The 15,824-nt window shown below is 43.6% G+C and overlaps 1 protein-coding gene across 2 annotated transcripts in view; it reads left to right on the forward strand.

The window, feature by feature from the left end:
• Positions 1 to 15,571, forward strand: part of PCNX2 (pecanex 2) — a 187,714-nt gene extending 172,143 nt beyond the window's left edge. The window contains exons 28-31 of one of the 2 annotated variants that reach the window (XM_083176293.1): positions 1,785 to 2,059; positions 4,612 to 4,802; positions 10,347 to 10,789; positions 13,854 to 15,571. In XM_083176293.1, coding sequence (XP_083032419.1) covers positions 1,785 to 2,059; positions 4,612 to 4,802; positions 10,347 to 10,789; positions 13,854 to 13,943 — 999 coding nt within the window. In that variant the 3' untranslated portion in view covers positions 13,944 to 15,571. The remainder of the gene's footprint in view (positions 1 to 1,784; positions 2,060 to 4,611; positions 4,803 to 10,346; positions 10,790 to 13,853) is intronic. The other variant, XM_083176292.1, reaches the window with a different exon arrangement.
• The last annotated feature ends 253 nt before the right edge of the window (positions 15,572 to 15,824 follow it).

Raw genomic sequence — 15,824 nt, forward strand, 5'->3', positions numbered from 1 at the left:
AGGGGGTGGGACAGGGTCGGTGGCGGCGCTCTGACATGGGAACACGCGGCATTTCTTGGGCGTCCCCGTGCAAATGTTGGGTGTTCCCATGCAAATGAAGCAGTGACGCAGTGTGCCTGGGTGGGAGGCCGATATCACATGACGTCAGCTGCTTGCCCTGTCTTCATTCTTATATTTGCGAGCCCAGGAGAAATCATTAGATGGTCGCTGACCAACCAATGATTTCCCCTGCTGCGGGCACATGTGAGGGGATGTGTTCTTATAACACATCCCATTGCATGGTTGCGAGGGGACACGGCTGTGGGTGGGGGGCATTTCTTTTCAGCTTAATGAGTCAACCAGAATCAGGCCCAAAGTCTCATATGTAAGATAGAACATACCAGACAGCACCTTTCATGTTTGCAATATTGTATGTACAAAAATGAAGAGCAAAGGTACAAGCATTGTACTTGCTTCAACTACTTAGACCTGAAATAGTGATCCTTAGATACTGAAATAGTTACTTAGACCTGAAATAGTGATCCTTAGATACTGTAATAGTTACTTAGACCTGAAATAGTGATCCTTAGATACTGTAATAGTTACTTAGACCTGAAATAGTGATCCTTAGATACTGAAATAGTTACTTAGACCTGAAATAGTGATCCTTAGATACTGAAATAGTTACTTAGACCTGAAATAGTGATCCCTAGATACTGAAATAGTTACTTAGACCTGAAATAGTGATCCTTAGATACTGAAATAGTTACTTAGACCTGAATTAGTGATCCTTAGATACTGAAATAGTTACTTAGACCTGAAATAGTGATCCTTAGATACTGAAATAGTTACTTAGACCTGAAATAGTGATCCTTAGATACTGTAATAGTTACTTAGACCTGAAATAGTGATCCTTAGATACTGTAATAGTTACTTAGACCTGAAATAGTGATCCTTAGATACTGAAATAGTTACTTAGACCTGAAATAGTGATCCTTAGATACTGAAATAGTTACTTAGACCTGAAATAGTGATCCCTAGATACTGAAATAGTTACTTAGACCTGAATTAGTGATCCTTAGATACTGAAATAGTTACTTAGACCTGAAATAGTGATCCTTAGATACTGAAATAGTTACTTAGACCTGAAATAGTGATCCTTAGATACTGTAATAGTTACTTAGACCTGAAATAGTGATCCTTAGATACTGTAATAGTTACTTAGACCTGAAATAGTGATCCTTAGATACTGAAATAGTTACTTAGACCTGAAATAGTGATCCTTAGATACTGAAATAGTTACTTAGACCTGAAATAGTGATCCCTAGATACTGAAATAGTTACTTAGACCTGAAATAGTGATCCTTAGATACTGAAATAGTTACTTAGACCTGAATTAGTGATCCTTAGATACTGAAATAGTTACTTAGACCTGAAATAGTGATCCTTAGATACTGAAATAGTTACTTAGACCTGAAATAGTGATCCTTAGATACTGTAATAGTTACTTAGACCTGAAATAGTGATCCTTAGATACTGTAATAGTTACTTAGACCTGAAATAGTGATCCTTAGATACTGAAATAGTTACTTAGACCTGAAATAGTGATCCTTAGATACTGAAATAGTTACTTAGACCTGAAATAGTGATCCCTAGATACTGAAATAGTTACTTAGACCTGAAATAGTGATCCTTAGATACTGAAATAGTTAGACCTATTTTAAATCTGGTTGTAGAATGTAACTGCAGGCCATCACAGTTATGTTTCTGTAACCATTTTATTTATGTATTCACGTTTGTTGTAGGTCAACAAGGAATGTGTAAGAGGACTGTGGGCTGGACAACAGCAGGAACTGATTTTCCTTCGCAATCGTGATCATGAGAGAGGCAGCATTCAGAATAATAAGCATGTTCTAAGAAATCTAATCAACTCTTCATGTGATCAACCTTTGGGTTACCCAATCTATGTGTCTCCTCTGACCACATCTTATCTGGGGACACATGAGCAGCTCAAAAATGTTTTGATGTTGCCAATTAATTTTGACATTATTAGATTGTGGTTCCAAACAAAGTGGCTTACGTAAGTAATACAGATTCATATTTTTTCTTCATGTTGTATATTATGTTTAAAGTTAAAAAAATTTCAACAATTTGCAATAATCAAAATAACATAAACATGATATACAACAATATCCCACTTTAAATGATACCTCACAGCTGGCTGATTTCTGGAGGACACATGGTTGCCAGATCATCCCTTTCATATGAGACGCATGAATTTCACAGGTTCTGGGGCTGATTTAAACCAGGTGTAATAGAAACCTGAAGTCATAGAATCTGTGTAGTTAGAGGCAAAAACTGAGAGATGATCATGCAAAGTACGTACATGTTAGTCAAGTGCTGTGTGAGCCATTGACTGTTACTGCCACCTTTGCAGTTCTTAAGTTGGCTCCAGGAAGCACAAGGAGTGTGAAGGCCTCCCATCGGAGTATCTGTGGCAGCAGCGCACAGGCGTCCATTTCCTGTTTGCCCGCAACCTGCCGCTGCCCACTGCAACCGCAGTAGTCGCAGCCCATGGCTCAGCTGTGCTACATAGTAAGTGACAATTTCAGCAGCATCCCGCCAAGCCATGAATCCACTGCTGGTAGGGCTCCTGAATGTGTGGGTGCCCCAGGATGGCCGCCTCTATAGCCACTCCCTTGATCCGGCCATGCAAGTAGCTGCATGTACAGCTGTGATTTCATTTGAAGCACACTTTCTAAAATATGCTAATGATTCAGTGGCTGTCTATACTGTGTATACAAGATGCCCACCACCGGAGTCTTCCACTAACATACAAAGATAACAGACAAGAGTGACCAATGGCCTCATGGTGGCGCTATCGACCGGCCATATAGACATTGCAGGAAGGAAATTTTGTCTAGACGCATGTCCATGTGTATTTGGCCTATGGCCAAATTACACATAGTCAAAATCACTCGGTGCACTAAGCCAGCAGCCTGCCCGTGTGTACACCCCTGTACTCCCTCCCTACATGTTACAATTGCGCCACCTGAAGTGCACATGGTTTTGCCCATTCAGAGAAGCGCCTAGGTCTGAATTAGTATGTCCTTTCCTCACTGATTTCCATAATGGTGTATTTTAAAAGCTTTTATATTCATACTGCTAGGTGTTACATATTTCTAAAATAAACCATGTTAATGGAGAGAATTATTGGCAAACGTATACGTGACTGCACCCAGTCAAGTGCCAGTAGCTAAGTTTCTATTCAAGGTAGTTATTTTTATATTAATACTGTCTTTTGAAAAGCTTTAAATCCTGAATTATACTTAGGGATTTCGGTCAGAGAACAATTCCCAGACACTAATCTCTAGATGTAAAATAAAGTATGACATTTCTAAGTATGACATTTTGATTTCTTAACAACCTCTTAAACCACATTTTAATTCGCTGCATGATTTATGTTGTTTTCCCCTTCCTCTCTTGGCTTGCTATTTACAAAATTATGCAGATGTTATGATACAAATTTGTTTTATCTCAAAAAATGCTGAATCGTTTAATTATCATTAGAGATATGTGGGGTAGATTTATTAAGCTGTGTGAAGTGATAAATTGTCTGATTTTTATCACGAGCCAATCAGCTCCTACCTGTCATTTTTCAAACCAAGCTTGTAACTTCACAGTTAGGAGATCAATGGCCCATTGACCTACAGGGAATGGGATGGTCGACATGGGTTAGGTCGACAGGGTAATTAGGTCGACAGGATCATAAGGTTGACAAGGTCATGTCAACATGGGATTTTTCACTGTTTTTTTAACCGAATGTCGCCATGGACACTGAAACGTAGCACCGCGTCCCCTCGCATGGCTCGCTGCACTCGCCATGCTTCGGGCATGGTGCCTCGGTACGGTCGGAACACTATTTTTTTCTCCCACCATGCCCTAGTGGATGGTAGGCCATGAAATACTGCTTGTTGGCATATGTCGGCTCAAAAAAAACAGTGAAAAACCCCATGTCGACCTTATGAACCTGTCAACTTTCCCTATGTAAACCTTATGACCTCAACCTTCAGTCATGTTGACCTTCCTGCATGTCGACATTCGCAGGGGCGTAACTATAGCACTGCAGCCCCCGCGGTCGCGGGGGGGGGGGGGGCGCTGTGCATGTGGGGGCGCCGGGGGGCTGCGGTGCTATAGTAATGCCCCCGCCCCCCATCCCCCGCAGGCTTACCTGTCTGCGCATCCCGGCTCTCCTCCTGGCTTCAATCAATTCTATGGAGACGGACCACGATAAAATGGCCGCCCCATAAAGCAGACATTTCTCTGAAACTGTCTGCGGCGGGGGGGGGGGGGGGGACCCCAAACCAAGCTACGCCACTGGACATTCGGTCATATCGAACTTAATGCTTGTCAACCTATTGGTTTCGACCTAAAGCTTGGTGACCCAGTGACCGTATCCCACCTACAGTAACTTCTGGATTATATAGTGTGTTGATAAATGAGATTGGCATTACCTTATCAAGATTCACTGATATCTGCATACCACACCTGGAAGCGAGTATTCATTGTGTATGCGGTGTTTGTATTTTTGAATAAATAATCAGGCACTTAATAGGAACTGTTTTCATCTAGGATGAGGAAGGAATATGACAGAAGTCACCAGGATGGATGTCGCATTGAGGAAGGTGACTGTGGAGGAGGCTGTTCCTCACATAGTAGCCACTCGGAAAGCTATGGCAGTCAAAGCTTCAGGACCTCATCAAATGTTTGTAATAAAAACTCAGATACAAAATCTTTGGAGATTAAAATACACCAATCTATAGGTGGGCTATTTGTTATTTTAAAAGCAGTTAACTTAAATGATACATGTTAGTTTATATGGTATTAGGGTGGCCAATCCCGGGATCGGGATCGGCGGGATCCCGGGATTTGGCCCCCAAAACGCCGGGATTTCAATCCCGGGATTGGAGTTTCCAATCCCGGGGATTTCGGGATTAGATAGCGCATGCGCGCAGTCTAATGCCGGGTAGCGTCTGAGCATGCTCAGACGCTGCCCGACTTCTCCCGGCTGCACTGCGCAGCGTGACGAGATCAGAGGTCACGCTGCGCAGGCAGAGGTCGCGCCCGGCAATGTGATGCCGCGCCACCCGCCCAGCCAGAAAGCTATGAACCCGCCCAGCAAGCCCACTCGCCCGCCCAGCCAGCAAACCTACCCGCCCGCCCAGCCAGCGCGAAGCCAGCCAGCATGCCAGCACGCCAGCCCGCACCATGGACAACCCGTCCCCCCCACCCAGCAACCGGGCTCCTGGCAACCCTGCTGCACCCTCAAATGAAGGTAAATGTGGGGCAGCTAGGGTGTCTTTTTATTAGGAAAGCCAATCCCGGGATCCCGGGAATCCCGGGATTGAGCATTTTTCAATCCCGAATCCCGGGATTGAAAAAATGCCCCGGGATTGGCTTCCCTATATGGTATGGTATAGTTTCACGTCTGAGTCCCCTTGTGGGGCTCGCTTCGCTCGCCCACGCTTCGGGCTCGGCTATCTAAAATCTAACTCAACTCCATGCCAACATGGATAATGGGGGTATGAACTATCCATGTTGGCATGGAGTTGAGTTAGTTTATTTTAGATAGTTGTGGCGAGCGTAGAACCCGGAAGTAGCACGGTTCCGTGAAACTACACAAGTACCGTTTATATTAACTTATAGTCAGTGGCGTAACTATAAATTTTGCTCCCCCCTGCCAAAAAGTGTGTGGCGCCCCCCCCCCCCCCCCCTCCAGGCTCCTCTCCAGCATATTTCCCCAGCATGTGACGTCATGGCGTCACACGCATAACGGAGAAGCTGAAGCAGGAGAGAGGAAGAGAGACCAGTATACACAAAGGGCTGCCGGACGGGGTCCCGACAGTCATTAACCCGACGTCGGGATCCCGACTGTTAAAACACTGACGGCCGGGTTCCCGACGGCCGTCGGCTATTTTCCCTCGTGGGGGTCCACGACCCCCATAGAGGGAGAATAGAATAGGTGGCCACCGTGCCCGCAAGGGGCTTTGTTGCGCTGGCCACGCTGTCTGAGACCAGGCAGTCGGGATAATGACTGTCGGGATCCCAACTGTCGGTGAATCATACCACACCCACACAAAGCTCATGATATAAGATAAATACACCGCTGTGATGGGTGCACCTCTCCTTAGGGTGGCCATACACATGCAGATTTATCTGCAGATCTGGCTGGTTGGAACAAAAACATGGTTATGGATGAAAGCAAATGACAGTTGAACATTTGCTTGGAAATGCTGGAAAACTGACAAACTGTCACTCATCCATAACCATGTTTTTGTTCCAACCAGCCAGATCTGAAGATAAATCTTACTAGTGTATGGACACCTTAAGGCAAGCGATCACGGACTGGGTTTGGGTCTCATGGGACCTGGCCAATAGGGGTTCCCTCTTACAATTAGTGAATGCCTGTTACTAACTCCACTCACTATACAGTAGGCAGTTATGTTGCTGCCACCACCAAGTATTACCACTGGCCCTGTAACCACTTTACTGTTCAAGATCCCTTCACTGGCACCTGAATACCACTTCTTCTGTGTAAGAGTGGACATACTGCCGACAAACCTCCTTACTGGCGCAGTTAACCCTTTGATCACTGGCCTGAACCATGCCTTGTGCAGTAGCCTAGGTGGAACTTGGTGACCCTAGTAAAGGTTGAGAAAGGAATGTGCCTGTTGTATTCCTGTTGGTAGCTCCCTCTTTAAAGGCGACAACATGCAAAATGTTACAGCAGTTCCACACGTTGCGATGTCACAAAGGATGTATATTTTACCAAAAGCTTGCAGGTCCTTTTTATGCTCATCCAACACACAGTACCCCAGAAGATTGTTCCAATCGGTTATTTATTACCCAATCAACATGTATACATGCATGTTTAACTTTGTCCCCTGTGGATAGTGGGGAGTGGTCAGTCTTCTGAAATCATGTCTAGACTGAGGAAAAAAGTTCCCACCCAAAATACTTCCAACAATCTGGTAAAAGACCAAGGGCAGTATTCAATGAGAATTTTGTTGATGTGCAGCGAATCCTGTTTCCTGAGCACATTCGCCACTGCTCGCCGGCTCCAGTATTCAACGAGTCAGGGGCTCACTGCCCCTGACCGGCGAATTTTAACTCCTGCGGCGATGCCGCAGGGAGCCTGAGGACGGCAGCAGGCAGGGAGATGGAAGTCTCCCTGCCTGCCCCAGAACGTTTGTGGGGGGGGGGGGCTCCCCGGGAGCCAGGCAGCACAGGCTTCCCCCCGGGATAGCCAACAGGGGACCGGGTATTCACTACACCCGATCGTGCATATGTAATGCTCGGGTGCAGTGAATATATGAATATCTAATAAGTGGCTCGGCTCCTGGCCCCCTGCTGGCTGCTGTGTAAAAAAATATATATATATATATATATATTTTTTTTATTTTTTTATTAAATATATATTCAAGTGCCCTCCTCAGAATAAAATTCCTGATTTTTTTACACCAAATGTAAAAAACAAAACACTTTATTTTAAAAGTTCACATTCCACTTCACCATAAAAAGATAGCGATTGCTACTCGGTGAATCATGGCGATAAAAACCTTGAAATGTATTCGCCATCTGGTCATTGAATAGGGTGATTCACCGTTTTAGTCAAAAAATCGCCGTACAGCACGAAAATAGCACAAAATCGCCATACAACATGGCGAATCAGCCTCATTGAATACTGCCCCAAGGCTGCCACCTCTAGTCTGAACCTGGGCTCCGGAGATGGGCTGCAAAATCCCCTGGTTTTCCTTCCCAACAAGCGGGAGCTTTTTGGAGCTTGATAAAAAAATAAGTCTAGCTCTTCCTCTTCCTTCCCAGGCTATGCTAATGCCTGGGGAGGCATTTCATTTTCCTATATTGAGAATTGGCGGTCCCCGCAGCCCACACCTTTAAATACATTTTAATAAACTTTGCACAAGTGCAAAAATATTTACTCTGAGCCTGTGCCTAGCAACAGGCCTCCACGGAACATAGCACCACAGCTCAGTACTTCCCACCTGGCTGAGTGCTGCATATATCTTTTAGAACACATGTATACATTTTATTTTCTTAAACATCAATGTATTCAAACCCTGGATGCACCCTGCATGCAGTCTGAGTCTGATGGGGCTCTCCCCCTGGTGCAGCACAGATCCCGGTGGTTAACAATCAACACTGCTGCCTCAGGGCCTTATTTAGTTCACTCTTTCTGACAAAATCCTTCTTAGATGGAAAAACCATGTGCACTGCAGGGGAGGCAGATGTTACTTGTGCAGAGAGAATTAGATTTAGGTGAGTTATTTTGTTTCTGTGCAGGGTAAATACTGTCTGCTTTATTTTTACACTGCAATATAGCTTTGAAGAAAAACCCCGCCCAAATCTAATTCTCTCTGCACAAGTAACATCTGCCCCACCTGCAGTGCACATGGTTTTGTCCATCTAAGAAGGATATTGTCAGAAAGAGTGAACTAGAATAACCCCCTCAGTGTCCCAATCCCTGGGCACTTCTCACTGTAAGATCGCTGGGGGGGGGGGGGGGGGGGGAAGCACATTGAAACATTAAAAATACATTTAAATATGCTGCGTAGTGCCGATCACTTATTCAAATTTAGGGGGTGATTATGGTAGTTTGCAAAAGCAAACTCCTTCTTTAATGGACAAAACCATGTGCACTGCAGGTGGGACAGATGTAACGTGCAGAGAGAGTTAGATTTGGGTGGGGTGTGTTCAAAACTGAAATCTAAATTGCAGTGGAAGAATAAAGCAGCCAGTATTTACTCTGCACAGAAACAATATATCTCACCCAAATCTAACTCTCTCTGCACGTTACATCTGCCCCACCTGCAGTGCACATGGTTTTATTCATTAAAGAAGGAGTTTGCTTTTGCAAACCAACCAGAGTCAGGCCCTTACTTCCTAGTGTCTATTGATTAATTTAAAAATGGTTCCATTCCATGGAAGTTAACCCCTTTAGTACGCAGTGGCCAATTTTCATGTGGGGACAGTGGTCACAAGCCACGCAATTCATCAAAAATGACTATATCTAAAGCAATCAGCAAACAATCAATGGGCTGAAAACCACATGTAAAGTTTACCTGGAAGATGCAAAATTAAAAGGAATTCTATGATACACCCTAGACAAGAATATCTTCCTATCAAACAATGCAAACATACAGCATATTCAGCCCACGTACACTGTCACCATGATGCACTAATCCATACATCTGTTTTCCCAATATAATACAACATATTTGAGGATTCTGTAATGCAGAAGCTGAAAATGAAAAAAAAAAACTTTCATATGGTTTCATTGATTGTTTGAGCAGATGAACCAATCACAATCACAAAATCTACTGTATTTGGCTGGGTTGGTTTATAGGAAATTGTTAAATTTGCAAAGTAGCGGATATTTATTTTTATTCTTTCTATTAAGTACAGAAAAACTGGTCTCAAATCGAATTTTTATATATTACCTTAATTCTACTAACAATTCACATTTCTGTAGTGGTGAAGTGGTAAGAGAATCCACTTACAGGACATGGAGGCTATAACACAGTGCTTATGTATCAGTATGGGCGGGATGTATCAACATACATCGCCGCCCTTCGCACGGCAGCCGCCGCGATGCTACCGCATATGTACTAACATATGCGGCCAGCATCGGGCTGCGGTAACGGAGACCCCCGCGATACTTGTGATGTGGGCTGCGGGGGTCTCCGTCACCTCCCGGCGGCTGCCAGCGTCCCCTTGCGTCTCCTCCTCCCCCCTGAAGCCGGATGTCCTCCCGGCTGTGACACCAGGGGGAGGAGGAGGTTAAAGGAGGACGGGAGGGGGGGGGGGCGTGTACGGCGGGCGGCGAAAGAAGCCCATAGGCTTCTATAGGGTATCGCCACCCTCTGGGTGGCGATACACTGGCCAGCGAAAACGGGGCGAACCGGTGATGATACATAGGAAAATGCGGTAAAACGGGGGTTTTACAGCATTTTCCCTTTAGTACATCCCGCCCTATATCTTGTTACCAGAAAAACCCTTTCTAACCCTTAAGGCCAGTAATGGCTAACCTTGACACCCCAGCTGTTGCTGTTGCTGAACTACACATTCCAGCATGCCCTGCATCAGTTTTAGCATGGCCAAATAGTAAAACTGTAGCAGGGCATGCTGGGATGTGTAGTTCAGACAACTGGAGTGTCAAGGTTAGCCATAACTGCTTTAGGCCATATTGATAAATTATCATGTTTTAGACCTTATCATTTATCATTTCTTTTTGCTGGCTATAGAAATGGTAGATCTCTGGTATGACCTATCCTTTATCTACTTTGCAGGTAAAAGAAAACAAAAGAGCCATTCAGCTCATACACATTCCTCTTTACACCAAATACCTCCTATGACAAGTCTCTCAGGCCCAAACATTGAAAAACATCACCTTTATTGTGATACACTAAGAACTGATTACACAGTTGCCAAAAGAATATCTACAAGCCATCAGTGCTTAACCGATTCATCTGTTGCACCTTATCCTCATGCTGCGGTTGCACCTGGACATAGAAATATCCATGAACAAACTCGGGGGCTTCAGCAGTCTAGCCAAACCTCCTCCACAAACTCCACTTTGAGTCTTTTGTTTGGGAAAAAAGGATTTTCCAGTGCCCTCGTTTTGTCAGGGCTTTCAGCTGCTGATGGAGATAACACTGCAGATACTTTGTCCTCCGGCAGTGTAAACCTAGTAATGGGTCCCCATTCTAGACTGGAAAAGCAAAGTAATGAGGTAGGTTAAGAACCTTCAGCATTTCACTCCACATACATACTATAGGGCAGTGGTTCCCAAACTTTTTTGAATTACGGCACCCTATAGCATCAAAATATTTTCAAGGCACCCCTAGGCCAAATGCTCCTTATCGAGGTATTCAGAAAAAAATATTAAATTAAGTGTATTGTGCTTATACTGTATGTCACAGTTACCTGGTGAGGGACTGGATTTGCTTCTGTTTGTCCACATATATTATGATTGGCAGCCACAAGCACTGGTTTTGCCTGGTACATTGACCATAAATAATATGAATTGATCCTGTCCACCAACCCAAGGCACCCCTGCAAGTGTCCTGAGGCACCCCAGGGAGCCTAGGCACACAGTTTGGGAACCACTGCTATAGGGAGAACCAGTACAAAAGCTTAAATCAATTATTATTAATATTCTACAGAATTCCAACATAAATGTGTAATAGTAACTGCTGACAATAACTCCTGCTGGCTGGAAGATCTCCGGATTTCACCTTTGCAGGGAGAAGCCCATTTCTTTTGCGTTCTCCATCTTTGTTAGTCTGTATTGATGTGTGATTGATCAACAAGACTGCCTCCCAGCGCATTGCGACTAGAATGGGAAACCTGAGTATGTGTCATGGCGTCGACCTAAATAAATAAGTTGGCCACTATTGGGTGACAGGCCATAGGTTGACACCTTAAAAACGTTGACATGGCTTTTGTCGACAGGGACAAAAGGACACAAGCAATAGGTTGACATAAAAAAGGTTGAAATTAGTTCTTCAGTTTTTTTTGTGTCTATGTGGACTTACTTCGGCATGGACACTGTATTAATGTACCGTGTCCCCTTGCATTGCTCGCCATACTTCAGGCACAGTGCTATGCTTGGCACACTAATATATTCTCCCGCTATGTCCACATGGATAGTTAAGTATGAAACCACCTGTTCTGAAAAAAAGGTGAAAAACTCATGTTGACCTTTTCTATTTATTTTATTTATTTACTTATTAACAGTTTATTATATAGCGCACACATATTCCGCAGCGCTTTACAGAGAATATTTGAACACTCACATCAGTCCCTGCCCCAGTGGAGCGTACAATCTATATTCCTACCACATGTACACGCACACACAGACATTCTAGGGTTTGTTGGAAGCCAAGTGACCTATATATTTTTGGATTGTGGGAGGAAACCGGAGTAAACCCACGCAAACACAAGGAGAATATACAAACACCGCACAGTTAGGGCCATGGTGGGACGCAAACTCATGACGTCAGTGCTGTAAGGCAGAAATGCTAACCATTACACCATCCGTGATGTCGACCTAATGCCGGTGTCAACCATGTCCCTGTTGACCTAAGCCATGTCGACCTTGTTAAGCTGTCGACCAATAGTGGTCAACCTATTGACTGCGGACCTAATTAGTGTCGACCCATTGACCGTACACCAGGAAACCTTTTATGTTTGGCTAATCTAAAGAGGCTTGGTGCTGATCCAGCAAAGGACTGGACACTAGAAACAATTGTATACATTTACTAACAACATGTGTAATGTCGGGTAATAATCCCTGATTGTTAATGAGGGTTGGTGGTGCTCCCCATGGTTTCCAAATAATGACTTAAGAGAGATTATTAACCAAGACGGAAATAAACAAATATGTAAAGCCCATTTTTGGGGGCACAATTTATTTATTTATTTATTTATTTATTTATTATTAAATTAAAAATTAACTGGAATTGTGTGTGTGTGTGTGTGTGTGTGTGTGTGTATATATTTATATATATATATATATATATATATATATATATATTGTAAGATAGATAGCAATAGATGTGGTTAAATATTTACAACTTGCAAACTGTACTTATTTCCATTGAATTATAAATTAACCTCAGTGAGGTATCCTCACGAATAACAAGACAAATGATCCTGTTGGATTCCAACAATTTTTTGTTTCAATAGAAGTTAACTTACCAGCATTTTATATAAATATTTGTATTACTTGTACACAACTAAATAGGATCTAAGCCCCCTCTTACTGTTATACTGGTACCATTGAGGTGGTACAGTTACCATATCAGAGCTCTCAAATTTAGTCAACATCCTACTTCCTACTGCTCCGTGGTGCAGTATGGATGGTACAGCATGGTGTTTGGTTACAAGGGAACCAATGTAACCCCTCTTACTCTGCTTTTTGTACACCCCAGTATAGGGCCTTCTAGCACTGGGTCTGATTGGGGAATTTTAACGCTTTCCTACATTTTATAGAAACAAAGATTGGTACTTGTTTCCTAGCACGGCGCCCGCGATTTTAATCTTATGCCATCATTTTGATCGCATCGATCACATCGCATGCGACCCGATCGCAAGCGATGCGATTGATGCAATCAAAACAATTTTTTAAGTGTACAGGCACCCTGATGGGTGATTACTATGTTAAATGCACCCCCATTGTTAACGCCACCCCACTGTCAACGCCAACCCGAAGCGTGGTGAGGGGACGCGGATTACTTCACATGTATTCCGCATCGCCACACTATATAGAATCAACTCCACGCCGACGTGGATAGTGGGGGTATGAAAAGGTCAGAGGACGCGTACCGCCGCCCCTCGCGGGCTCCCTGTGCTCGACACACTTCGGGTTGGTGTTGATAGTGGGGGTGGCGTTAACAATGGGGGAGCATTTAACATAGTAATCACCCATCAGGGTGCCTGTACAATTACAAATCGCATCGCATGCCATTGTAATGGCATGCGATGCAACGCGATATTAAAATTGTATAGTGCGGCTCTTAGGACCCGAAAATCGGGTCCCATCGCATACTTTAAATAGTGGTATGCAATGGCATACGATGGGCGTGGTGCTAGGAAACAAGTACCCTATTATATTTCAGGTATTTGTAAGAGAAAGTAAACACAAACCTTCTGCACAGAAAGATAACTTTATTACAATGCAAGACTTTTTATATTGCTACACTTTACAATAAAAGATTTCCTACCCATGTAGTAAATCATGTTAGCAGCCAGAACATCATGTACAATGAGCTAAAACCTCTTTTTTCTTCCAGAAAGTCTATGGAACACTTGACGCTGATGAGCTTGCGGATGCTGGGCAAGAACATCCCGCTGAGCCAGCTGAGACCTCTTACTTGGAGTAGAAGGAAATTTTGTCAATGGCTATAGAAACGTAATTCCTGGCAAATGCACATTAGCATGGACTTAACTTTTCTTCTGTAATGAATCAAAAGCTCCATAAACTTGCCAGGACCTAAGGACTCGGATATCCCTACAAACAGGATGATATATTATGCACAATGCTAGAACACATCTTTGCACTCATATGTCCCAACAGCTGCATGCACAACCCTGTTTTCTTTGTATCCTCTTTACCAACAATAGCAGGTGAATTGGCATTACAGACTGAAACATTGCTTTTTGTGTTTTATAAAAGTTTGGTGGTAATGTAAGATGCAGGAATACATTGTGATGGATATCCTATTAAGTTTTGCTTCACCACTGGTAATAATAAATTCGGTGGGGCCATCTATTACGCAGCCGACGGTACTCGACATAACACATAACACATGGGATCGGGGATTTATCCCCATATCCATGTGTTTTCAGCCGGTTCCAGGTCCATTTATGGCTGCTAATTGGATATCGCGATAATGACCATCAGTCATTTATTACAGTATCCATCCATTTTTATCAGCATCAGGTTGTTCCACCACAGTTCTCGTCAGTGGGGCAGTCATCTATTTCTCTTTGGGCTTTAACCTTAAATCCTTAGACAATGAGTTACAATTAGTGGTTTCATATAACGTTTCATGCATGTTCATATAACTACAGCAGTAACAGCTCATGTAGCTGCTTTGGGTTCCAAAAGTGGGAAAGAGAGTTAGAGAAGGGGTATGGGCCCTGCTGTCTGTGCAATGGGGGGCCACTTGTTTATGAATAATATTATTCTAGCTTCAAAGTCAGGAATCTGGAATTTGCATGTTTTTGGATCTATGTGTATGCTTATTATTATTATTATTATTATTATTATTATTATTGGTTGTAGTAGTATTATTATTATCCATAACATTATGCAGATGCTAAGGAAACAGAACAAATGGAAAACTTAAAACAAAATAGTAGGTTTATGACAGGAATGGGCAAGAAGTGAAGAATGAGGGCGCTGCTCATCAATGTGTCCAATGCAAACGGGAGGTAGCTATGTCAGTATAGGCATATAATGGGATGAGCAGATGAAGTCTGTGTCCATAAGAATTAATTTTTTTTAAGGAGGACTTAAAACTTTGGGGTATATCCAGACACCTGATTGCATGGCTAAGATTTCACAGGTATGGGTATAATCAAAAGACGGCGCATGTATCTAACAGGCTGTTTTTCTGGGAGTGTGAAGTCCATTTTGGGCCCAAACAGCCTGTTTCTATGACAGCCATCGAGTAAGTCCTGGGCTATGCACAGACTGCAGACTGAGGATAAATAGGTACTTGTTTCCTAGCACGGCGCCCACTAAGCAATTTGCTTAGTGGGCTATTCTGCGCAGTGAAATCGCATCGCATCGCATGGGCCATTTTAGGGCCATGCGATGCGATTCGATTTTCCTATGTAATTTATTCACTGCTCTCTCAGCTCTGGGCCATCACATCACATTGCATCACATCTGCCGCAAAATCGCATGCAATTTTCAATCGCATGCGATTTTATAGGGTGTGTGATGCCATGACATTAGGTATACTATAATATGATTGTATGTCCCAAAAAATAGGTTTAACGCACCCCCCACTATCCACACCACCCCAAAGCGTGGCAAGCGCAACGCAATGTCGGCGTGGAGTTGACTCTATATAGTGTGGCGAGCGCAGCGAGCCACCGAGTGAGGGGACACGGAATACATGTAAAGTAATCCGCGTCCTTCAGGCTCGGTGGCTCGCTGCGCTCGCCACACTATAAAACATTCATTATATAACATCAACTCCACGCCGAGTGGATAGTGGGGTAATGAAAAAGTTGGAGGACGCGTTCCGCCG

This window comes from Crinia signifera, chromosome 3 (genome assembly GCF_055691185.1).
Source record: "Crinia signifera chromosome 3, ASM5569118v1, whole genome shotgun sequence".
NCBI lineage: Eukaryota > Metazoa > Chordata > Amphibia > Anura > Myobatrachidae > Crinia > Crinia signifera.